General features: G+C 45.0%; 2 protein-coding genes, 1 long non-coding RNA gene and 1 other non-coding gene across 10 annotated transcripts; 2 read left to right on the top strand and 2 right to left on the bottom strand.

Annotated features, from left to right (window-relative positions):
• Positions 1–677: 677 nt before the first annotated feature.
• On the bottom strand, positions 678–4055 carry RRP7A (ribosomal RNA processing 7 homolog A). The gene is made up of 7 exons (XM_015627229.3): positions 3987–4055; positions 3633–3775; positions 3328–3453; positions 2924–3047; positions 2211–2308; positions 1614–1812; positions 678–1150 (listed from the first exon to the last, which is right to left on the bottom strand). Exons 1-7 carry the CDS (start codon positions 4036–4038, stop codon positions 1065–1067), a joined length of 828 nt encoding a protein of 275 aa, XP_015482715.1. The 5' UTR covers positions 4039–4055; the 3' UTR covers positions 678–1064.
• Positions 4056–4287: 232 nt separating this feature from the next.
• Positions 4288–21134, bottom strand: POLDIP3 (DNA polymerase delta interacting protein 3). 7 transcript variants are annotated; one of them, XM_015627211.2, is made up of 9 exons: positions 21000–21134; positions 17284–17680; positions 14086–14184; positions 12433–12528; positions 10461–10643; positions 9525–9602; positions 8832–8961; positions 7898–7964; positions 4288–7561 (listed from the first exon to the last, which is right to left on the bottom strand). In XM_015627211.2, exons 1-9 carry the CDS (start codon positions 21056–21058, stop codon positions 7387–7389), a joined length of 1284 nt encoding a protein of 427 aa, XP_015482697.1. In that variant the 5' UTR covers positions 21059–21134; the 3' UTR covers positions 4288–7386. The 7 variants fall into 7 exon arrangements, with proteins under 7 accessions (XP_015482697.1, XP_015482699.1, XP_015482702.1 ...); XM_015627213.2 differs by having other exon boundaries at positions 17293–17680; XM_015627216.2 differs by lacking the exon at positions 21000–21134 and adding an exon at positions 20266–20464 and having other exon boundaries at positions 17293–17680.
• Positions 21129–24327, top strand: LOC117244408. The gene is made up of 2 exons (XR_004497424.1): positions 21129–22529; positions 23326–24327. It is a non-coding gene; the product is annotated as an uncharacterized LOC117244408 (long non-coding RNA).
• Positions 21422–21570, top strand: LOC117244508. Its single transcript, XR_004497717.1, has one exon. It is a non-coding gene; the product is annotated as a U12 minor spliceosomal RNA (small nuclear RNA).
• Positions 24328–24505: the final 178 nt, after the last annotated feature.

Here is a 24505-nt window from a genome sequence, read left to right as displayed (position 1 = left end):
TGTATGTGCAGTTGGTTTTTTAGGAGAGGGTAAATCCATTTTATCTCAGCTCTCTGGAATTTACCACCACTTCCACCTTACATTTATGGTCACATCTCTAATGAAGTTACAGGTAGTAAAATAAAAGTTTAAAAGCCTGGGGCTGGGTGGGTTACTTTGATCACAGAGCTACCAGTTACTTCTAAAGGTGCACAAATGCTATAGGAGCAGTACAAAAGCACTGCCCCACACCTAAACATGCCTGCTGCCATCCTTACCTGCCTTCTGTGGGCTGGGGACAGGTTAAGTGGAAACAGGGCGTGGAGAGTCTAGTTTCTCTTTCCAAACCAGGCTGCTCAAAGTGGCATTTGTTCTTGCAACAGTTCTGGGTATCAGGAATTTCCCATGGCCTAGACATAGCTGCAGACTCCATGCACACAGCTGGATGACTGGGCACCACGATACTTGGCCAGGGAGGGAGTCACCAAGATAAGGGGTAGAGCTCTGTACCAAACCACTGATCTTTCCTTGTGACAACAGGTCAAAGTTAGTTTTTTTCCTAAAGTTGCTTTCCTCCTCGTTCCTTCAATAAAATGTGCAAAGGAGCATTAGGTTACAAGCCATAATTTTTAGCACCACCCCAGCACACAAGAAGCCGTTTCCCACAGGGGACTGGGGGGAAGAGAGAAGCATTCCCATGTTCTGAAAACAGTAGCAGCAGTTTATTTACAGTTCTTCAGCCATTCCCTGCCCTTCCAGAGGCTGCACTAGGTCAATCCCAGTTCTCACCAAGCTTTAGGAGGTGTGTTTTTGGGTGGCAGGTTGTCACAGGATGTGCTTCAGCCCCTTGACCTGAGCACCGTGAGAAGTGCTGCCATGGAGCTGAATGACAGAAGAGCAGGATACGGGTGCAAATAAAGGGAACTCTCCTCCAGCAGCAGTTGCTGGGATCTCCCATTTCAGATCCAAAGGTAAAGGCAAAGGCAATCCAAAGCTGCCTCAATTCCCCAAAATCCTTTGGCAAATGGAGTCAGTAGGGATCTCTCCTACCCAGCGCAGGCACCTGAAGAACAGCTCAGCACAACCTAGTATGGCCGAAACTTGCGCTGGGCTCGCATCAGTGCGATCCTCTGCTTGTCCTCCTCAAATTTCTTCCTTAACTGGGCAATGTCTAAAACACAAAGAAAGAACAGGTCACACGAGAGCAGCAGACCTCCCTCTACTGGGAGCTTCACTTCCACACACCGGAGGGGCTCAGTCCCAACAGCCATACAGTTTCCAGAGGGAGTCCTTTTACACCTCGGCTGAGTGCCAAGCTGGGGCTCCAGCCGTTCATCTCTGGCGGTGGTGCTGCAGCTCCCTCTTGGGGAGGAATTGGCTAGTTTCCCCCTTCAATCACGGCCTTTGTGCAGACTGAATAAGCACCTCTTGGAAAATCACAACCTACACACCCTCCCACAAAATATTCCATCAGCCCTTGCTAGGACAGGTGGTGGCAAGAGGCCGTTCAGATCCAGCCAGCCAATTGCTTACTGGCAGCAACGTAGCCTCCCCTGAAGGCAGAAGGACGCTCTTCGGGCCACAGTGTGACACAAGAGACACGGGCAGGGGTAGGAGGAGACTTGCACACTCACGCTCTCTCTTGGTCTCGCGGTGCTGCCAGGCATAGAAATTGAGCAGCTCTTTGCGGGCCCTTTTCTGTTTCTCCTTCTCCAGCACGCGCAGGTTGGCAGCCTCTGTCCGCGGCAGGCCAGGCTTGCGGCCCTTCCGGGTCACCTTCACCCAGCCCTCCTCATCTGGAACACCCTCCTCCTTGGCTGCTTTGGCTTCTTCCTGTAATGGCAGGAGGGTGAGGCAGCCCAGTGCAGATGTACAGCCTAATGCACAACTCCCCCGCAGCCCTCCTTTAAACAAAGTTACAGCTCCTGCTTCCACACGAGATTTAAAGGAAGCCATGGGATCAGGACTACAGGCATTCTCAGTCCTCCATAACTCTCAGTCACATTGCATGTCAGCCACAAACCAATTTATCTGGGGATATCCATTGTAAGCCCTAGGGGAAGGGTCAGGTGTTACAGACCAAACCACCAGCAACTGGGAGTAAAAAACCTCTGCCAAAGAGAGGGATCCTCAGCCCTTCCCAATATGGCCAGAGCACTGAGAAATCTCTCTTCTTTCCCTCTGCCCCAAGAAAACTGCTTAGCTTGGTTCCCTCCCTAGCCTGGCCTCACCTCTGCCATCTTTTTATCATAGTCTTGCATGTAGGCATCCACTTCAGCCTTCAGCTCCTTCGGATTCACAATGGAGGCCTCATAGCTGGCGATCCACTCTGGAAGAGAGAGGGCACAAGTCAGCAGTAGCTGCTGTTAGAAGCAGGCTAGCGTGGTACTTTTGGGCAGCTCTAGAGTGAACTCGAGTGGGGGAAGGACACGTTGTTCCCATTTATGTTCAGCTTCCCTCCACCACAGCTCAAACCAACTTGGCTGCGAGCACAACCAATACGCGATGGGAAGACTTTGCAACTTGCCCAGGCAGAAGTGGGCTAGCCTTATAAGCCCAGGGGTACAACATTCAGGGCTGTGCTTCTGTCAAGGGGTTATATTGTGAAGTGCTGTCAACTTGACAGACATCTGGTGCCTGCTGCATGAGTCTGGTCTCCATTTTGAGGACAAGATGCAGACAGTATCTCTGAATCTATGCAATACTGAAAAGATGTCAGGAAAAAGGACCCTTCCAAGTGTCCCCACTCTCCCATAGGGTCACCGGACCAGACTTCAATACCTGGTTCAATAAAATTGCTACCATGTAAATAATAAAAGCACACAAAACACTGAACATTCCTCAGCTTAGGACAAAATGGGACATGCACGGTAGAACTCAGCAAACAACGAGTATAGTTCTTCCCTGGCATTGGCCCATGGAAAGATAGCTAGAGCTGACATACTGCTAATGCCGGTTTTCACAGGGTGGCTCTTTGTTGATATTAGCAAGGGACCTTCCTTTGATAGAGCCTTGGCTGCCTGGACAGCTGCTGCTTTCCTGAACACCACATATGCTACTTGAAATCCCTAGAAGAAAAGAAACACCCAGGTGACTAAGATATGTTAGAGACACTGGTGATGGTGCAAGCAACTGCAGTACAAATAACTTTAAAAAATAAAATAAAAGTCAAACCACAAGTGGCAGTAGGATACCAAAAAAAAAAGACAGTGTCAATTTAAGTAAGTAATCATGTCACCCGATGTCCCATACGGTTTCCCATGCCTCATGTTCTGAAGAGAACCATTTAGTATTTGCCATCTTTTCCCACTAAAGCATCAGTATTCCACTCCCCTGTCCAAGCTTTACCTTCGGAGTTTTGTGATCGAAGAATTTGGACGTCAGTTTATCTTTTTTCTCTCCTGGACCTGGCTTATCACACATGTCCACAGACTGCACATGCCCGCAGCGAGAGAACAGCCTAGACAGAGCGTCCTTAACACGAAGAGAAAGTACACAGTAAAGCAGGAGCGATGCCTCCCTCAAACAGCCTGCAGAGCTCTCCGGGCAGCTCCCCGAGCCCCAGCCCGGCCCTCCGCCCGTATCAGCCCCGAGGCACGCCAGCTCCCGGGCCCGCAAGGCCCTGTCCTCGGCGCCCAGCCGCCCCCACTCACCGGGCCGCAGTACGGGGGCACGTTGAGGACGAAGAGCGTCCGGCGAGGCGGGTGCGCAGTGTCGGCCCCTTCCCGCACCTGGTGCTCCTTCACCAACAGGCAGTGCGGCGAGCGCTGCCGCTCCGCGAACTTCACCGCCAGAGCTGCGAGGGACGCACCGCTCTGAGACGCCGCTGCCGCCCCGGCCCCGTTTCCCGCGCTGCCCCTCACCCGTGTATCCCGCCGGCGCCGCTCCCGGTACCCCGCGCTGCCCCTCACCCGTGTATCCCGCCGGCGCCGCTCCCGGTACCCCGCGCTGCCCCTCACCCGTGTATCCCGCCGGCGCCGCTCCCGGTACCCCGCGCTGCCCCTCACCCGTGTATCCCGCCGGCACCGCGCCCGCCGCACGCCCCGTGGCGGCCGCCATCTTCTCTGTGCGCGGCGGCGCGGGGGCTGCCGGGAATTGTAGTTCCCAGGGCGCCGCGCGGCCCGGATAATGGCGGCAGCAGGGGGACGCGCTGCAGCCCTGGGGTTGAGTTTATGTTTTTGTAAAAACAGTGTAAAACTCAGGCACTGTCCTTAATCTGAGAGAGGCAAGTAAATCTTAAAGAGATGTAGAAACATTCAAAGGCAATTGCTTTTAAAGACTGTTATTAAAAAAAAAAACAAACAAAAAAACCTTTACAGACGAATTTGTAATGGAAGACAGGACCATTTCAAAAATACTGAAGCGAGATTAATGTAGGAGGTGACAAAATATGACATGATATGGAGAGTTGATCCAACCAAATATCAAGTTAATGAACATTATTGGAAGGTACATGCAAAAGCCATGAAAATATACCAAACTTGCACATTGTGGCAGCATTTCAGATGTCCTCACATTTTTGAAATAAAAGAAACCCAAAACAAACAAAAGAAACACCGTTACAAATAACCTACCACCTGTCCCGGCCAGGCAATTTAATGTCTAAATTAATGCACATTAATTCAGAGTGCAGACAATTAGTATTTCATATGGAAGTTCGCCATTTCTATCAGACCAGAAGGGAAAAAAAAAACAAAACCCAAACAAAAATATAACCATGTTGCATGAGGATAAATGTAGACAGAAGGTGGTAGGTTCGAAATCATGATTAGCATGACAATTGCAGGATGTCCATGAGAAACTGGAGAGCCAAGGTGAACTACCTGAAAAGGACTGGCAATAAACAGTTACTTTTGATTAAGAAGCCATGCAATGGTGCATTAAAGAGCTGACCAAGACCAGAATACCAGTGTACACCAAGACACTGCTCTAAGACAAGCCATGGAGTGGTGTTTGGACAACCACTTCATTCACCAATTTGTAAAAAGTAAGAATATGCTGCCATAGATAACAGAGCTATGGAACAGACCAGAAAGTAGTTCTTCCAAGGAAGTACATCAATGCCATCAAAACTCTGAGATAACCTAAACATAATGCAGAATTTAGCAGTAAGTTAAAATGCATCTTGCTATTTGGCTTTTCCAAAGGACATGAATCTATTAATTTACAAGATCCTTGAGTCTCCCCATTCATTCAGAAGAGGCAAGAGATGCACTCGCAACACGTCTTCACATTTACACAGCTTTCTGTCTAGCTGGTAATGAAAGTATCCCACTTCACTTAGAACAGGTACCCTGATTTCAGAGCCGTTTTTGCTATAAAATTACTTTTTACATTACTAGGTTGTCAGTAACAAAGGCCGCTTTTTTTTTTTTCCCTGTAAAAAGAGAATTTGAATTACATGGACACAAATGGCTTCAATTTAGTAGCAAGAGTCAGCTGCTAATTTCTATGATCCAGATTAAAAGGTGGAGGAATAACAGTTCTCTCACCCATAAGCTCCACTTGCTCTTCATCACATTATCAGTTTTGAAATTTCTATGTTCACCTAGAAAGCAGGATTGACTCAATATTGGAATATTACCACTTAATTTTAGTTACTTCACATCATCTAAAAAGGCTTAGAATCCACTCTGTATAACAAATGTTTATTCAGAAACAGGTAATACATTATCTTCTCCAACCCCTAATGTTTTCTCCTCCTCCCCCCCCCCTTTTTTTTTTTTTATTAAAACACAGGTATTTGGTGGGCAATCTATAAAAGGAGAACAATAGCTGTCTTAGGTCCCCTCCCCTACAAACATCTGCTGTTCACATGAAGCACCCTACCAATCATGGTGTCACTGGCCTTCAAACCAAAGAGTACTCCAGAAAAACAAGTCCTGCCAAGTCCTTATTATTTCCATGGCTAAAAGGGATACAGTGAGATAGAGGAATGGTCTGCACAAGCTAGATAGAAGAAAGAGTTCTTACAGAACAAGAAAGCAAAAGAAACAGGGGGTTGTCCTAGAAACGGAGTCTGAACTTAGAGAAGCTACTCAGCAGAGCTGAACAAAATGGATTAGGTTAGTCTCCCACCTAGTAGGATCAAGTTCAAACCCCAACCAGATTCTGGAAGTTGCTCTCAGCTTTCGTCTCTTCCAATACGATTTGAACAAACACAAACGAGTGGACCCACTGGGACTTTGAACATCCAAGGCGCCAATGCAGGACAAACAAAGATAAGTACTGGAAGTGCCACCTAGTGGCCTGTCACACACACTCGCTGGCCCACGCCACGTCCTCGCCGCCCTGCACCGGACTTGACCTCTTCTCCCGTGCTCCTTACACAGCACTAACTGCCCTCTGCTCCTAAACCTCTCCCTGAAGCCACACACTGCAGGAATCATCCTCCAAATCCAGGCATGCCAGCAGCATAACTGCACAGCAGCCAAACAATGCCCAAATTGCATCTCTCAAAGAAAGGAGTTCTCAGACACAAAACTTTGTGTATATTAGGATCTGAAATGGGTCCCAGGTCCTTCCATTTTATAGGAGACTGGCTGAGTTAGAAGGCAAGAAAGAAACTCATGTCCATGCAACAGCAGCAGGAGGCAATTTAGTCTAATGGGAGTCAAACAGCTGGGTTTCTTCTACCTCTGAGCATGACTGGTTCTTAATTTTTCAGTCCAGAAAGAGGAGAGCAACTGAGCCTGACCCTCCAGAGTAAATATATTCCTTATACAAGTGCCAGAATAACCCTCCAGCACTACCAGAGTTGAAACACCCCTGCCCATAGCACAATGTCTGGTGCACTTGTGCATATGTCCTTTCTGCCTGATGCCTCTGTTGGCACACACTGCTGGCAGCTCAGCTTTTCCTGCTTCGTCTCAGTGTCCCAGCTGCTGAGCAGGAAAGTGTCCAACAGCCAGAAGGAAGAGTTATGCCACCAAATGCATACAAGTCCTTTCTGGATGGAGCCCAACCTGCCTGTGCACCCAGCGCAGCAACTTCAGAAAAAACGTGGTGCTCTTGCCTGTGGACAATCAAGGAGATGCACCTTTTAGTTAAAGGTCAGTCAGAAGAAAAGAGAAGGAGATCACCACTCCTTCCCTCGAAGTCTATGTGCACTTTTAATGGCCACCGGGGGCTTTGGAGTAAAGGATGGAGTTACATGGTATATGCTTGGTAATACATTACTGGCAGAAGGGGGAGGTTATTCTCTTGGGAAAAAAAATCATGGAAGAAAACTCCAACTATGAAAACAGAAAGTACACACACAAGAGAAAACACTATTGTACAGTAAGGTAGCGATCATAGAAAACAAAAAATTTCAGGATAGGCAAATGCAAATAACATCTGCACTCCTGCACTTTCCTCATCCCCCAACTTATATGAGTTTTCCAGTCCACTGCTTGCTCCCCCCTCTCAGAGTTTAATTTTGAATTCTGTGGGCTGCACAGAGGCAGAGACCCCTGAGGATTTAAAGAGTGCCTTCAAGATAGTTTCAGGGTCCACTTCAGCTGGGGGATTTGAGGAGGCGCTTGCACTTGACCGGCGTGGTTCTCCTTCCTTCTTCACTGAAGGGGTATCACTCAGTCGGCTGGAGAATTAAAAAAAAAATTACTAAAAAAGGCAGTATTTAACCTCTCCTTATGATAAATAACTTTTAACACTGTGTCTGCATTTACTGTTACCAGTATTTCCCCCTTACCAATATCAGAGATAAAGGTTCTAAATATCCTTTTCTCACAAGAAAACATCCTCATTTCAGACTATTTTTGTGCCTCAGGGCTGAGAACACTAGGTAGTCAAGCTACATTGCACTCCACTCATCATTTTGTACCACAGAAGGGGAAAGAAAGAAAATTCATGGGACAATTCTCAAAATAGAACCTGCAAAACCATTTGGACTCTTTCCCCACTGAAGGACACTTACAGCAATATAGGCTGGTCTGAGGTGATGACATTCCCATTCATATGAAGATTGCATTTCATTGGTTGACCTAAATAAAACCAAAATACAAAATGTTCTGTCAGAATTGGCGTAAGGCAAGATCCTTGAAACATCACTCAACAGTGCAAGCAATAGCGTTCTACAAGCTGGGGAAACATGAGAAAGAACAGCTGATAAATCTCTTGTTGCAGAATCAGAGCAACAGAAGAGCCACTGAAACACTCAGTACTGTATGAAGAATCATACTAATTAACAAGTTACACTGAAGTATAAAGCCCTTAGCAGAGACACAAGAGGATCTCCCAGTCTTAGCTGTCTGCTCCTCATCTGACTTCCATAACATGTCACTCATCTAAAGAAAGAAAAAACACCTATTTCCAGCTAAAAATTAACAGTTCAACAATAATTTCAGTTTAACATGGTCAAAAAAAAAAAATAAAATTGCATTGCTGAAAGTTTATGGAGAATCTGATACTGTTTTGCAAATCCAGTTCAAAAGGTCTCCGAGTACACCCTGGAACTATTGCAAATACTAGTTTTACTTGAACTTTGCAAGCAGCTCTGTAAGCAGGTAAAGCCTTCCTAAGGACTACCCAGCTCTTAATACTAAATTAGAAACACAAGAAATTTCATTTGAAAGTTAGACCAGACTCAGACTGATGAGGACCCTGCCTCCAGCTCTGAACCTTCATTTTCTAGGAAAATGCGGGTGGGCTTTTTATTGCATTTAAATAATCTGTGCATATATTCAGCTAGTTACACAGCAATTAGTATCTTATCTAGCTCTTGAAATGATTTTCTGGTATTTCTCTCTTGCCAGCATATTAGCATCTAAGATGCTTTTAAACCTTCCAGTCAGGTGATCAAGTCATTCTTGATTTATTTATGCTAAATGCAACTCTGGCATCAAACTTACCATCTAAGCACCTGTTGTTGTATTTCTTATATGCTGTGATAGCATCTTCTTTCTTCACAAATACTACCTCAGCCACTCCAGGGTGCACCAGCCTGGCTCGCTTCAGAGCGCCACACACACAGAATAACTCCTGAGGGCAGAGAGTCAGTCCATGGTCACACCAAAGGCACTGCATGAGAAGGGTTCACTCACTTCATCACAACACCCATCCTGCTTATTAAATACCTGATAGGATCTGGACACTTTTCTTACTGCGTTTGTTATGGTGTAAGTACTTGGCACCATTAGCAGAGACTACACAAGCAGGGAAGTTTAGGGCCAGTACCCAATAATGTTTTTCACACGGGAAGACCAGATTCATGCTCAGCCTGGTGAGAATGGAAGCCCCTAGATAATTTGGACAGGGGCATAAGTTTGGGTAGAAGAATCACTTGGCATGAACTCTTCTTCTAAGTGATGTATCTCAATATACTCTGCGGGATTTTGTCCTATGTTCTTAACTACGTGTTTTTTTAAAAAACAGTGTAAACAAACCCCAATCAATCAGGAACCCTGGAAGATTTTGCACAGACAGTAGACCCACATCATACCCCTCTTCACTGCATTCACCATAGATCAAGTGATTTATCAAAAGAGGAAGAATAAGGAAAGGAAGTGTCACTCATGCACAGTCTGGCAGCAAGCAATACTCACAACAATATCTTCTTCTGTAACTCGAGGGTGCAGATTATTTACGGTCATCTTTGTGCCTTCCAAAGGACTGAATGCCAGCTGCCAACACAAACAAATGCACCACATGGAAAAGGTCAGAAATACAGCACACAATATAGCACAGCAGAGAAAGCAATAAAAAGTCACTAAGGGTATGTCTGGAAATTTCTGTACAAACACACAAAGGAGAGAGCTACAGCTAGTAATGGGAAATATCAATGTTTACTGAAGCCCAGCTCATCTGATGGCAAAAAAGAGCTCCTTTTCCATGCTAGTTTCTCTCTGAAGGAACTTTTCCACTCTTATTCCCAAGAATAACACTAACTTAATCTGCATACCCAGTACTCTGGTCATGCCCACACTTTTAACAGCCTGTCTCTGTTGTACTCTACACCAGCGAGAAAACCCCAAAATACAGCTCCAGCCTCTCAGGAGCATGCTAAACTCAACACACCTAGGAACACACAGTGGGCTACTTGTACCCAACATCAGGCAGTTTGGCAAAGCAATTCCAGGCAGGCTGTCTATAAATTGCCTGGGAGGTCTCATGTGTACATGAGAATGTGTACATTTGGAAGAACTCATTTTTCTCCATGCTACCTGCAGTCAACATACAACCTATCAAATAGTGTTAAAACACTACTCCTGGGGACATGAAGGGCACCAAGAAGTGTCCAAACAACAACTGCCATCTCCCCATAATACAGATTCCTCCAGGACCATGTGCAGGGAAAGGATGTTTAGACTAGTTTCAAATTCTTGGGACATGGACTGCAGTTATCAGAATAACCTTGATGATGTCCCAGAAAAAATGGTGCAAGGCAGGCAGAAATAGGCTGCTCAAATGTCCAATGAACAGCAAGTTTCAGATGTTTCAGAGACTTCTATAAGCTGCATTTTCCCCTTCCCTGAGCTCACCTCAACAGGTGCTGGCTCTTTCGGAGGCTCTTCCTTTGTCACTAAGGTCCGGGACATGTTTGTCAAGGCCTTTGTCCGCATAGGAGGGGGAGGTGCAGGTGGAGCTGTGTATGTATCGTTCTGGACCACTTTAGTCAGGGGAACAGTCTTGGACAGAGAGAATTTATTGCTGCTCAGACCAGTCTACAGGAAGAAAAAAGGAAGTATCTCAGAGCTGCAGCCTACAAAAGCCATCACATTTCTTCAAGCACCACCACCAGAGTATTACTAGTATGCACTAAGAACTGCATGCCCTTCCCAGTGTCAAAACCACTACAGTGCTGGAGACTTTCAAAAGTCTCTGAGAAAAAAATAAGCGAAAAGTTTCTGGGCATAAACATAAAAAGGTATGTTTATCCAGAAAGAGCACTTCTCTCATAGGCACTTTTTGGTTTCATACTTTCCTTAAATAAACTTTAACAATGTAATCTGAATTTGAAAAGCTCCTTTCATCTGAAGATTTTCAAGTACTTTACAAAGTGTTCACAAAGATTGCTCATTAACAGTAAGATTGAGAAGCCCCAGAACAAAAAGCAGTAATTCCTCACAATCACCAAGTTAGGGCACACAGAAACATGGAACTTAGGCTGAAATACATGAGTTTAAAGCCAGACTAAAACTTGTGCTTGGAAGCTGCTGTGAACACTGCAAAGAACAAATTTACTCCTCAAAAAACCCTCATAAGATTATTTGAGAATCACAAATAGCCTGAAGCTCTATTCTGAATACCTACATGAGGAAATAAATTCCTGGGGTAATCACTGCACTACAGTGCCTTCGTGATGGTAAAACCACATGAATTTGTTTTTCTGAAACCAGAGAATAACTTAGCCTAAACCTATGCCAGGGCTAACTTCAAAGACACATTACGTTGGCAAGGGTCTTATCCAGCTAAGCACTGAATATTCAAGAATGATGACTGCACAACCTCTTTGGGTCGCTGTGCCAGATGCTGATCAATAGTGTGATAATTTCACCAACGAGAATTTATTTTGCTGCAGCACTTTTATTAGTCTTCTCCATGGTCTATCCTGAAAAGGATCTGGGCTTTGCCTTTTCTAGACAGTCCTGTCCACTCTCTTTGCCCTTTCCAAGCAGTGAGTGTGGATGGATCTCACTACGGACTTCACAGCCACTCCTCATGCATAACATGGTGCAGCCCTCTGACCACCCTGTTTACTGGTTCCAGCCGTGTCTTTCTTGTACTGCAGAGCCTCGAGATAGGCAAAGAATTCCAGATGCATTCTCAAAATGTCAAAGAGGAATAATTATCTTCCATGATTTGCTGGCTATGGTTTCACTACATGTACAGCTGGCCTCTGTTGCTGGAAGGATGCACGACTCACTCAGTCTTAGCAGATCACACAGGAGGACCCCCAGGCTCCTTCCCAGAACGCTGCTTTCTAGCCAGTCAGTTCTCAGTTTAAACTGCAGAGGGTCATCACGTGCCAAAAGCAGGATCTTACATTTGTCTGTACTGAAATTCCATCTACTCCAGAGCAACAGTCCTCCCCAATAAGATGCCTACTAAGATTTTTGCACAGCAAGAGATTTCCTGCTTTGATTTCCAGTCTCCAGAAGCAGCAGAAAGCTTCCCTTGCTGGTTTACTCAAACAGTAACAAGACAGGTTCAGTGCCCTTCCTCAACAAGAAGAAAGTCAAGAGCCAGGATGCAGCAATCTGCCAGCAGGGCAGAAAGCACACATTCTGGCTGCTAAGAGCCTTATCATAAAACCAGTTACCCTAAAAGAATTCTGTTCCAAAAATAATAGTATAAGCATTGGCACAAAGGAAGGGTGGGGTGAAGAGCAAATATTTGAGGAGAAAGCATCATGTACAGATTTTAAAAGAACATAAGCCCTGTAAAGACACAGCCTCTGTGTCCATGCAATGTGAGCATGGCATGGTGGGGACTGTTCAGATGATCTCTTACTGAGTTGTGCAGGAAACTGTTTGTGGTGGTGATTTTCATCTGTTTGCTAGGAAGGGGAGAGACGCTTTCATCATCATCTTCTGCGTCATACAGACCCTGAAGTGAAGAAGGTAATAGTTTACATGCAGGTAGATTTCATTGAGACATTTCATAAATAGGTAGTTTTCTCCTGCCTTCAACCATCTTCAGCTAATGAACATGATTACACTGGATTTTAGTTCTAGATATACAAGTCCATGTCAAAACATCACTATGAAAACTATCATTCCAAAAACACCACAGCAGTAGTTTCCCTAGATATACTGAAATTACATACAGATTCTTCTGCTCCTGGACCTCACTAGGACTGCTGAAGCTACATTAATGGAATAAAGCCTCAATGTCTTCTAGCACTCTCCTACCTTTGCAGCTGAAGCCTGTGCATGTGATTTTTTAATTAGTTTGGGAGTGTGTGCGGTGGATTTGTTTTTGTTTGGGTTTTTTTTTAATTAAACAAATTCCTCCTGAGTACACCTAAACTGAACATTCCTTTTGAATAGCCTGCTTTCCTTAGTACAGAACATAGCCATCTGGCCCTAGAAAACACTGCACTACGAGCATTACTGAATGAATAATTAATTTTCCAGTTCAACTTAACACTCACAGCCTTGCCTTAAAATACTGAGCATGTATTGCTCAACTACACAAGCAGTTTTTTCACTGACTCTAAATAACATGAAGAAAACATCTAGACATATATAGCAGTGCCCAGAACATAAGAAATCACAACTGCAAACAGCTTCCCATTGATTCAGTAAAAAGGTAAAGAAAAATGGAGGGATTAGCAGTAAGAGCTTGCAAAATCAGTGGGTTGTCACAGTCAGCAAGATTCTGGTTTACAAACAGGGAAGTTGTTCCAGTCACAGAAATGCTATAAAGGGAAAAAAAAAACCAAAAATGGACAGAGAACAGAGGAGAATTGTGGAGAAAATAAAAGAGCTGGGAAAAACACTAGGCATCAGGACAATGGACTTGAGTTTGCGACAAAATGAAATGGATTCCACGTTTACAGTGATGAGGTCAGAATAACGAAGACACTTCCTTAAACAACAGCATCTGCGATAAGTAAGGGTAGCAGAGTAGCAGGCCAGCATAAAGGTAACATACACAAATAGCTGAAGTTACTATTATCATGGCAAAAAAGTCACCTGACATGATACTGTGAATGCCAGTTTTCCAGTATTTCATGCATTACTTTACATATATATGCATGAAATAATTTAAGTAATAAAAACATACAATTTTTCCCTGAAAGCACCCCAAGTAGTAAGGTGGCTGAATGGATGTGGGCAATGACAAAGGTCTTTAAAACTGATTCCAGAAAGACAGTACTCTAGGGTCTTTCTCAAAATCTGCTTGATAAGGCCCAAGGCAACTTTGGAAGTACATCAGAATGCTAATTAACATCATTCCCTATCAGGATTCCAGCAGTGGCCCACAGCTGGGATTTCACAGGAAATCACCCTCTCCCACCTCACTGCAGCACATTTGACTATGTACAATCACATCCACTCTCCTAATCTACTTAAGAGTTTTCTTTGCACCTGCCAATGTTTATGGACAGATTTTCTTCCCTGACAAAGGTAACAAACAAAATACAGAGCAGGTACACACCTGTTTATGTGTATGATTGTTCACCACATTAATCCTCATTCCTGCTGGATGAGAGTGTCCAGGAACTGCTGGATGAGAGTGTCCAGGAATGGCCTTCTGCTACAGTTAGAGATAAAGAACCAAAGCATTAAGTGCTACAGTCCATCAGGTCCTCATTTCAGAAAATCAAAGTTTTAGTTGAATACCCTGAGATCACTTAAATGAAACTCACCTTCCTGCTTTGAAATATATTACCTAATATGCTCTTAGGTAACACCTGTATTTCCTGTGATATGGTCAGCATGAGACAGCTTCACTTAAATTAAAATCTAAGGCCACAGGAAGAAAAGGAATCAAATTACTTAGGGTTCAGTCCAAGATTATAGGGAAGGGAAGATAAATTCAGTCCTGTCAGGACCGACTAGCTCCACATTTCTGCCAACACAAAACCATGAATGGAGTAAGTCAGAAATGGGGTAAGTATCTCTTCCTTCATGCTACAGATAACTAAACATACATATCTCCATCAAACAAAAGGAGAAGTGTATACTGCCCCTTAGCACTAGAGCTGGAATAAAATAATGCACAGGGTAGTGTAGCTGCCTCTTCTGCAGTCCATTATACCATGAAACAGGGAAACCACCACAGAAGTAGCTAGGGAATGCAGCTGTACTAATTGATAACTGAAGTCATGTAACAACACCCTTAAAAACGTTGTCCTTCTGCTTTCTGAAAAAGCTGGAAGCTGTCCACTAAAGAATAGGTATTCTTACAAAAATAGTCTACACAGGTAGTAAAATCTTCAGATTTGCATGCTCTCTAGACTGCTACTTAGACCACAGCACCTCACGTTTCAATTTGCTAATCAATTCAGAAAAAAGGATACCTATCTTACAGGAACAGCAGCAGACCTACAGTCATTTTTTGGTTCCAAAGATATTTCCTTCTCTATAAGAAACAAGACTTCAGGACAGCACATTTAGAGCTGTGTGCTGAACCTTGGATCAAGATATACTAGTTTGATTCTACTTCCACATTTGGGAAGATAGGAGGGTCAGGGGCAATCTGGAATTTCAGTACAAATTTAAAACATTTTTAGGTAATTGCTCATGTGCAAGGTTCTGTCTACAGTCTGAGCTGCCATAATATCCTATATATAAATATATGTTTCCATGTATAAATATCACTGTTTGCTCAATGTCACTGTCCTTGTGTGTGTATATGTACATATATATGTATGTATAATGCATGTGTTTGTAGAGTTAGAATATATATTAGTTTTGGTAATAAGTTGACGATATGGGGATAAGGGGTGGAATGTGCTGGGAGGACTTTATGATGCTTGTATCCCAAATCATCTGTTCTGTTTACGCTACATATTAAGCTCTGCACCTTTAAAACTAGCTTTGAGAGCAAAGGGGAGGAAAGAAGAAGCACACAGTTTGTTTTCAGAAACAGCACCCACTCCCCTGCGTGCTTCTCCGGACTGTGCTGCCTGCAGCAGACAGACAGCAAGACAGAGCTTTCCTTTGTTTCTAGTTAGTTTTTAGCTAGCTGAGGCAGAAAAATTCCCTGGACTGTGTTTTGTTTCTTTTTTCTTAAATCTGTTCAAACCTACTCTGACTGAAAACCCAGAGCTCATACCTGTGGCCCACCAAAGCCTGGGTGTCGGCACTTTCCAGCACTACAAAGACTGGTAAGAGATGGAGTGAGCCAAGCTACACCCCACAAAAAAGACTTTTCTAAATTTGCCATCTCTTCAAACAGCAAGCCGTTTCATTGTTTAATACTGTACCTTTTTTTTATGCTTGTAGATACTTTGCTTGTTAAATAAACAGTTTTTCCACTTTTCTCCACTAAAATCTTTTCCCAAACCAGTTGCAAAAAGAGCTGTTTAAATTTACTTTCTAAAAAGATCCCATTCTGAAGTTTTCTCCCAAATTTGCCCTAAACCAAGACACTTGCACTTTGTTGTCTAACAAACAGAAAATACTCAAACCAAGTAACAAAAAAACCCCAAAACACCAGGTTAGAACAAATAGCTACTGCACCAAGTCTCTGGAAACTACTTTAATTCCTAGAAACTTTGTAGAAAACGGTCCATTCCTCATGGCTGATGCTGGTGATTTGGCTTAGAAGGACAGCAAAGAGTACTAATCATCCTCCTAATTAATGGCTGCTGAACAGACTGCTCTACTGCTCTGTGATTAGCCCCCCTTACTGCCGCAGGAGTCCTTTCTCTTTCTTACATCAGCCTGGCAGTAAACCTGCAGAGTAGTGGGAAACTTCCTAGGCTAATCTGCAGAAGAAACATGTTTGATGTTCTTCAGCAAAACCCACAGCTGAACAGAAAGCAGACTCATCTAGGCTCTCAATCTGATGACAATAGAACATTGGTATGTGTAAGCACAATGCTCATTTTTGGGAGGATGAAAATGGAAAAGGTAGGTTAGGAACCTCAGTTATGTGGTAGTAGACGTAAGGAGCAAAACCACTCAAACAACAATCTTCTGATTCTACCCATTGTACTTAACAGACACAGTTCAACAGGAGTTGTTTCTCAGAGAAGCTACGAATCAAGTTGCTGTGCTGCAAAGTGAAAGCAGAAAACTGGCCCAGGAAACCAGCAGGTCAGGGTGATTATAACACAATTGAAATAAATCTTGAGCCTCAGCAGGAATGCTTCATGTGATCAGGCAACTCCCTGGAAGTCAGGGCTTTCCTGAAAACCAGACAAGTATAAAAGGAGAAAACTGTAGAATGGCTCATTGAATTTTAAATTTTCTTAGATACAAACACAGCTGCATATTCTAAACTGTTATCCCACCACTAGGATAAACCAGTTATCTATACAGGACAATCCACTGCATCAGACTTGCAAAGAGGGGCAGTACGACAAAAAAAAATCTGCATCATTTTGTTTGCATTCAGGTAGGAAAGAGAGTACTTAACCATTCAAGAAGTCTCCTTTAATGCTGACAGGAGCTCTGCCTTAGTCTTTCTGGGCCCAAAATTGAAATGAAAATTTAAATGCAAGGTGTGATTCTACAGAAAGTCCCAAAGAGCTGCAAGGACACACAAAAGAATCAGAATCCTACCCCACAGGCTGGAATGAACTGTACCATTGTTGCTTCTATTGTAACCATATGAACATATTATGAACTGTCTTATGTTTACTGAACTGCTGTAGAGTAACTGTGAAGCTCAGAGGTGACTCACTTCACCTACTTGGATAGTTTTGGTGATTTTCATGGCTGGATTTACTGTCCCCATAGCTGGGCTGATAACAGCTGGAGTGCTCCTTTTTAAGCTGATCTTCTCTCTGGCATCCACCACTTTGGTCACCTTTTCAGCAGCAACACTTTGCTGCTTACGGGAATTCAACATCTCTCGAGCATCCTGCACCTTCCCTTTGATTTTGAACCGAGCGTCCTTTTGAACCAGTTTTTCTCGAGCATCTTTAACCCCCAGTTTGTGCCGGGCGTCAGTGAGTCCTATCTTCTGTCGGGCATCAAATGTCCGCTGGAAGCTCACAGCTGGTGATGATCTATTCAGAAGGTTTTGCTGGATCCCAATGCGAGATCTTACACCCCCAAACACCGGCCTTGTGTTAATTCTGGGAGGAAAAAAAAAAAAGAAAAAAGAAAAAAGAAAAAAGTTTCAGGCATTATAAGATGTGATACAATGTCAATAAAAGTATTTGTGTTTCTGCAAACAAAAGTTCATTATTACTGTGCAGAAATCCACTCTGGTTGGATGTCTAAATACAAGAGTAGAGCTCCTAAGCTGTTTTATGCTGGATTTTACTTTCTGTATAAACAGCTAAGGAACTTTACAAACTCCATCCTTAAGCTCACGTTTTCAAACTAAAGGGTCTGATTTCAGCTGTGCTAAGTACATTTAAACAAAATTCAACAACTCAGATACTTTGGGGAAACTTTTGAAGACAAAGAGGAACAGGAACAGACTTTCTAGCTTTACAACTGAACAGGTCTACTAAAGCATCTTCTGTAATACAGTAATACATCCTGATACGAAGGAAACATGGAACTACACATGATTTCAAGAATTTTGGGCAGCAAGTTCAGATTTGTGGGAGCACAGCAACTTGAATTTTAGGATGTACAAGCACCAGTAACAATCCAAATTCAAAGCCACCAGTTTCAAGGTTGATTAGATTCAAGAACAGTCATTATTCAAATTACTTTTTAACATGAGTGCCTCTTCTTTAATCTACTAAAAGAACTACTGCACTTGATGGCCTTCATTTTCTAAGCACATCATTTTCACAATACTGAGCACAGAAAGACAACAGCCCTCTAAAACTACAGTATTTGTACTTGTAGAGAAGTATTCCTAAAAAGCAGCATAATATAGGGTGAAAGCTAGAACTACCTTCTTATTACAGGTCTGATACACTTTTTCAAAAACTGCCCTAAGAACAAAACCAGTTTATCTATTTTTAATGGAGTTCCTTTGCTAAGTATTTTTAAAGTTGTTTTTTTTTTTTTCCATTGGGTTTCTTTGCATTAAAAAAGAAAAAAAAAAAAAAAAGAAAAAAAGTAGATAGAAAGAGCAAGAAAAAATATTCTTGCTGTTGACTTTTTAAAAGTCAGAATAGAGGGCTACAGCGTTCATCTGCTTTCAGAAATGTGTTGCCCAGTTTTATAAAGTCTAAGAGTAGATACCTAGAATTTGTTGTAATACTCAAAAGGTCAGTATCACAGTATCAAATGAGGATGTAATTTCAATTCTTCATACACCTTTACATCAATATCTCCTGATCTAACTCCACAACCTTCACATTATTTACAGTCTTGCATTTTCAGTGGAGAGATCTTTAAGGAAAAAAACCCCAACCAACCAAGAGATGAAAGACTTAGCCTCTGCTTCTGTCTCTTTCATTCTTGTGTCCAGATGTCAGGAAAGCTGGGACTGGAGTCCCATTTTATTACCTATCTAAGAGTCCTATGGCTGCTCTCTCATACAGCAAAAGCAAGCCAGCTAGAAAAAACAGGATTATTAAGACCATCTATGAAAATATACCCAGAATACAGAAGACTAACAGTATCTATAAAGCAACAGACACAGAGCAAGACCTTCCTTGCAATTTTAAAAAGCATTTATTTAGCCATGTTGAAAGCATTTAGCTGAAGCACTGCAAAGGGCTGGATGGGAGGCTCATGAGAGAGGTCAAAGTAAAACCAGCAATGTACATACCAGTATTTAAACTACGATTAGTTAAGGCTGCTGATGACAAATCCCAATGTAATAGGCTAAGAAACTGTATTGAAGATTACACCATTTGTGAAGAGTTGTCTTTATTCTAATAAGCAACTGTCTTTCACAGACAATTGCTTACCCTACAAGAGCATTAACTGCTTAGGTATTTGTGCCAGAGCACCTGAAATAAAAGCTCAAACATCTAATTCACTTTCCAGGATTCCAAGCTCTGGCTTGAATATGTTATGCATCAGTACATTTTAGTACATTAGTACATAGGTGAAAATTTTCCTGTTATTTCAGCTAGACTACTGAACTGCATGAATATAATGATTTAAGTTTATTCAGTTTATCCAGCCTTCACAAATCCAAGTTTGCTACCTCAGATATTTATAAAGTGAAGTAAACACAACATACAAGAGGAGTGCGGGGCACAACAATTTTTACAGTGCTACAGAGGGATTCAGTTCATTTTGCTCAGCAAAAAAAAAGCAGAAAGAATTTCTGAAAGAAATGAGAGTTACGGAAAGATTTGAAAAGGGATAAAGGAGGTACTTAGGGCATAGTAAGCAGCCTAAGACTCTTCCAAATATGCAGGATAACATGAATGAAAGCACAAAGCCAAGGCCTTGTCTAGACTACGATTTAAATATGTTTGAATGTTTGGTAGTATGCATTAGCAGGTAACTTTCAGAATATTACTCAAGACGTGTAAGTGTATACACATTCAGAGTTAAAAACAAAAACCAATAAATTAATAAAAAACCAGCAATAACAACAACAAATCCCCAACAAAGCAAGAGCACACTGAGCTAACAGAGATGGGGGACAAGATAGATCTTCAGAAACATTAAGAGACTATGGCCAAAGGGAAAACGAAAAGCTACCGAAGGAGAATCCAGGTAAGAACTGCCAACTGTGGCAGTAAATGGCCCAGCCTCCACTGGAAACATCTGCCATGCAAAGAAATAATCTGACCTCGCAGCTCTTATCTGCAACATGCTCCGCTTCTTCTCAACTACTTCAAACAATCTGTCAGAGCACCACTAACTACGCTAGAGGGTCGACACCTTCCGAAGCCCGGGCAGCGGTGCAGCCGAAGCCCCAGCAGCCTCACCCGCGCGGCTGCCCGGCGGCCCCGGTCGGTTACGGCTCCCCGAGCAGCACCAGCGCTCCCGCGGCTCTCCCACAATGCACCGAGCCGCTCCCGGGAGCGCGGCGGCACCGGGCACCCCGGGGCACTGCCGGGAGACCAGCTGCAGCCCGGCTACCGACGGGGTTCAGGGCCGCCGACCCCATTACAGGGAGCAGGGCTGGGTTAATCGGCGGGGACAAGCACGAGGCAGCGGGGACAGGGCAACTCGGAGGATTCAGTGAGACAAGAGACGGCGCCAGGAATCCCGAAAAGACCGAGATGGGATGGGCCGGCGAGCGTTCCTGCCCCACCGGGGCACCGCCAGGCACTGGGGCCGAGATGGGGGCCCGACCCCCGCCCCGGCCCTGAGTGACGGCCGCCGCCGCCAATCGCATCACAGCGCGGCCCCGCAGCCCCGCGGCTCAGCCAATGGGAACGCGAGGGCGGGTGCAGGGCCGGGCCGCGCCAAGGCAGCCGCGGCCCGCAGCCCGCGGAGCGGAGCCGCCCGAGGGGACACACGAAGAACGGCGGGGGCCCGCCGGGCTCGAGGCGCTGCTTCGCCGTCCCAGCCGCTCACCTTCCCTTCACCGTCACACCGCGCTTCCGTATGAGCTCGTCCAGAGACAGGTCCGCCATCTTGTCGCGGTCCCGACGATGAGACGCAGCGAGCGAGCCCCGGAGGTGACACCGTACGACTTCCGCTCCTCGCCCCGCCCCAGAGGAGCGGCGGGCCCCGCCTCCGGCTCCGCCCGCTGCGCCGGGACGCCCCACAACCCCCCGCGGCCCCCGGACCGTTCATTTGCATACTGCGCGGCACGTCGCGGTCCGGTTCGGCCCGTGGCAGCGGTTCCGCGGCGCGGAAGAGGACAGAGGCAGTGGGCAGTGGTGGGGACACTGCAGGCCAGCTGGAAGCGGCGTCAGGCGGGGTCAGGCGTTACTCGCCCTGACCTTTGGAGTTAGTGCAGAGCAATCTCCCAGCGGCGCGGCGAGCTGTACGTCATGCCTTAAACTTATGAGTAAGGAAAATAACGACCCGGGGTGACGCCCGGGTCCTCACTCCGAATGTGAGAGGAATTTTTGCGCGGGTACAGGTCGCCCCTGGGTGCCCCGCTTACTTCGCGGGATGCCCGGGTGCCGTGATCTGCCCGTCCCTCCGTGCCGCCCGTGCTAAGGACAGAAGAGCCGGCGCCGGGAGGCGGCGCGCTGCTCCGCTGAGCCGCGGCGGGGCGGCACGGCGCCGCGTACCGGAACTCCGACCGTTCCAAAGGTCAGGAATATTCCGACCTGTGTTTCTCTTCGGCTCTGTTCGCTGAGTTGGCCGTAAGGGTCTTCACGACGCTTAGAAATAAATCACCAAACCTGCCTAAGAAATGCTTCATGTGTCTGCAGGAAGCAATTCCTTTTCTGTTCTTCTGAGGGAGCAATGACACCGTTTAAAATCAAGCTAAGAATGAAAGGGAAATGGTGCCAACTCGAGCAGCAGCATGAGCTGCACGGCTGTGGCTCTGGGCCTCACTGCGGGCTGCGGTGCTGTTGGGGGCTCCCTCAAAAAACCTTTTTGCAGCATATTACAGCCACAGTCTCTCCAAAATGCAGTTCTGCTTCCACCCGCAGCTCTGTGACAAGGTCCATTTGTGACCCCTTTGCACCCCCGCTGTTCCCCTTCTGCCGCGTCCCCAGCACTGCATCCTGACCTGCAGTAACCCTGAGGCATTGCCGTGTGAGCTGCAGCACCCATCGTGCTGCTGTGGAGCTGGCGGCCCAAGCACATTCCATGTGAAATGCAAGGGAAAACTCCTGGCGGACTTCAAGAGTTTGGGAGCTGCCAGGGAGGGTGAGGAATGCAGAGGAGACTTGTGCAGCTGAGGTGGCTGCTCGCAGCCACACAGGCTCAGTCTCCCACAGCACTGATTTCCTCTCAAGAAGCCTTTGTGAGCCTGAAGTCATACCAGTGGTGATGCCAGGTTCCTGCTTGGTTGTGCACTGGTGCTTGCTCCAGCTCCAGGGTGGCACATGTCTGAGGTGTATAAATGAAGGTACACAAAATACAGCCCTTTTTGTGCGGCCTTTCTGCAGCTGCTGAGCTTGATCAAACTGAGGCGATAGGGTGGGTAATGTGTGACATTTGTTTTGCTGTTGCAAAACCAATAGGCAACATTTGAGCAAATTCGTTTGACTTTTAAGAGCAGCCCAAGTGGTTCCTGACTAGAGGGCCACCTAGCCAGTATTCTGTTTCCAACCTGCAAGGACCCCTGTGGAGGTCACTTCCAGACACCCCACCAACCTTAGTGCCCTTTGTGCAGCCACGGTATCTTCAGGCAGTACCTCCACTCTCTGCTTTGTGGTGAGCCACATCCTGCTGTTCATTTTGCTTCCATCAGCCTATTTCTTGCAACTGAATGGAGAGTGCACGTGTAGCTGCCATCCGTCCTCTCTTCCACCTGTGATCCCTGAATTCCTCTTCAGTCCAGGCAAAGAATTCCAGGCCTACTCAGACATTCCTTCAGTGAAGCTCCCTTCCTTCCCTCTACAGGCTCCCACCTTCCCCTGTTAAGTCTTTAACTGGGAGGCTGATTAGGGGGCATGAATCATGCTGTTGTGGGAAAGGAGGGGTTTAAACCTAATGATCTTCCTCTTTCTGGGTTTCTGATTGTTTTGCTCTTCCTCTTAGACACAAGCTGTAGCTGAATTTTCACAGGTTCTTCATGGTGCCTTCTCTGAGCTGTGGATGAGAAGACAAATATTTCTTCCAGGAAGGGCCTGGGCCTCTGCTTCCCCCTTTGTGGCTGGGAGAGGGGGAAGGGTGTAAGCAGCAGCAGAGATCTCCCTGTGTAGGGGTCTCCACAAAGGGCTCCTTGTCCCAGTGTGCTGCAAAACTTTCAGGCCTGCTCTTGCTTTTCCAGAGGCAGATTCCTTGAGCGTGTCTCCTCCATCTGCTGAGACCCCACGACAGGGAAGTCTGAAGGAGCTGGAGGAGAGGAGACCATTTTCCCATCTCACACCAATTTCCTGTTAAAATATTTCTTAGGAAATTATGCAAAGGGCATCTGGACATCATATTAGCCTTGGGATGGTATGTGGTAAACTATCTGCTTTAAAATATTGCCTCAACCTCAAACATCAGAACTGGGAAAAGAAGTTGTGTTGGACCATGGGCAAGATGTTGTCCTTTGCACCAGGAGATGCGAGAGTCTGGCAGTAGGGGAATTTGATGCACAGAGACACTGTACAGTGGCAGTCAGTGGATCTTTGTTGCTAATGGAGAAAGTATCTGGTTTGTAGTGAGAGGTTAAAAATCCTCTGATTATAGCAGTTTGTTCACTGTTTCAGGACTACTGCACCCTAGGTCTTTTAGTCTTCTGAAGACTTTAAAATCAGTGTTTGAAATATAAGGTCTTGCAACATGAGTATTTTAGCCTAGCAAAAATGATGCTAAGGGGAGAAAAAATAAAGGAAAGGACACACATGAGGAGAGGCAGAAGTGATGAGCTTCAGAGATAAAACTGATGCACAGCATAGGACCAGCAGACCCAGGGACCTACAAAATAAACTTAGACTAAAATTTTTCTAAGCAGGTAACAAATAGAGCATGGCAGTTTGCCATATGTGTAGTATTGTATCTGCATAATCACATGGCATTTGGCTTAGGGTCATGCTGAAACTTCTGCTTACATGTACTGGACAACAGCCCTGTCATTTATCTTCTACAGCCTGGAAAAGTGAAATATTAATGCAATGCTCATCTGAATCTGCAATATTAAAAAAGGTATGAAAAAAGAGAAAGTAATTCTTTCTTTTTGTGAAAGTTGTAGGAAATACGGTACATATGCAATTTTTACTTTGCATGTTCTATTCCATAATGTATATTTCTAATAAAGGTCTTTTACAGTCAGTTTCTCAGAATAGTCTGGTTTTCTAAAAGCCTATTTTCTTGCACACACCTGGATCCCAGCTCATGTTGTCTGTGACCTGCAATATGCTTAGGGAATACTGAATTCTTGAGAGAAGCAAAGCAATTTACTTGCAGAGAGCTGCACAGAAATCTCCCTTTCTTTCTGGAGGCCCATTGAGAAAATCACAGGG

Source organism: Parus major, chromosome 1A, assembly GCF_001522545.3.
Source record: "Parus major isolate Abel chromosome 1A, Parus_major1.1, whole genome shotgun sequence".
Lineage (NCBI taxonomy): Eukaryota > Metazoa > Chordata > Aves > Passeriformes > Paridae > Parus > Parus major.
The sequence above is the reverse complement of the archived record's forward strand: the minus strand, read 5'-3'. Positions and strand labels throughout refer to the sequence as shown.

What these genes read in the sequence shown, in the direction of transcription:
- RRP7A (XM_015627229.3), bottom strand. Translation starts at nt 4,038, where the DNA reads ATGGCGGCCGCCACGGGGCGTGCGGCGGGCGCGGTGCCGGCGGGATAC. An exon ending in TGTGAAAACCGGCATTAGCA is followed by an intron (nt 2,309 to 2,923) that starts GTATGTCAGCTC and finishes TCTCTCTTCCAG; the next exon opens with AGTGGATCGCCAGCTATGAG. An exon ending in ATGATAAAAAGATGGCAGAG is followed by an intron (nt 1,813 to 2,210) that starts GTGAGGCCAGGC and finishes CTGCCATTACAG; the next exon opens with GAAGAAGCCAAAGCAGCCAA.
- POLDIP3 (XM_015627211.2), bottom strand. Translation starts at nt 21,058, where the DNA reads ATGGCGGACCTGTCTCTGGACGAGCTCATACGGAAGCGCGGTGTGACG. An exon ending in GGTGTGACGGTGAAGGGAAG is followed by an intron (nt 17,681 to 20,999) that starts GTGAGCGGCTGG and finishes TTTTCCTCCCAG; the next exon opens with AATTAACACAAGGCCGGTGT. An exon ending in ACAATCATACACATAAACAG is followed by an intron (nt 12,529 to 14,085) that starts GTGTGTACCTGC and finishes TCTTCACTTCAG; the next exon opens with GGTCTGTATGACGCAGAAGA.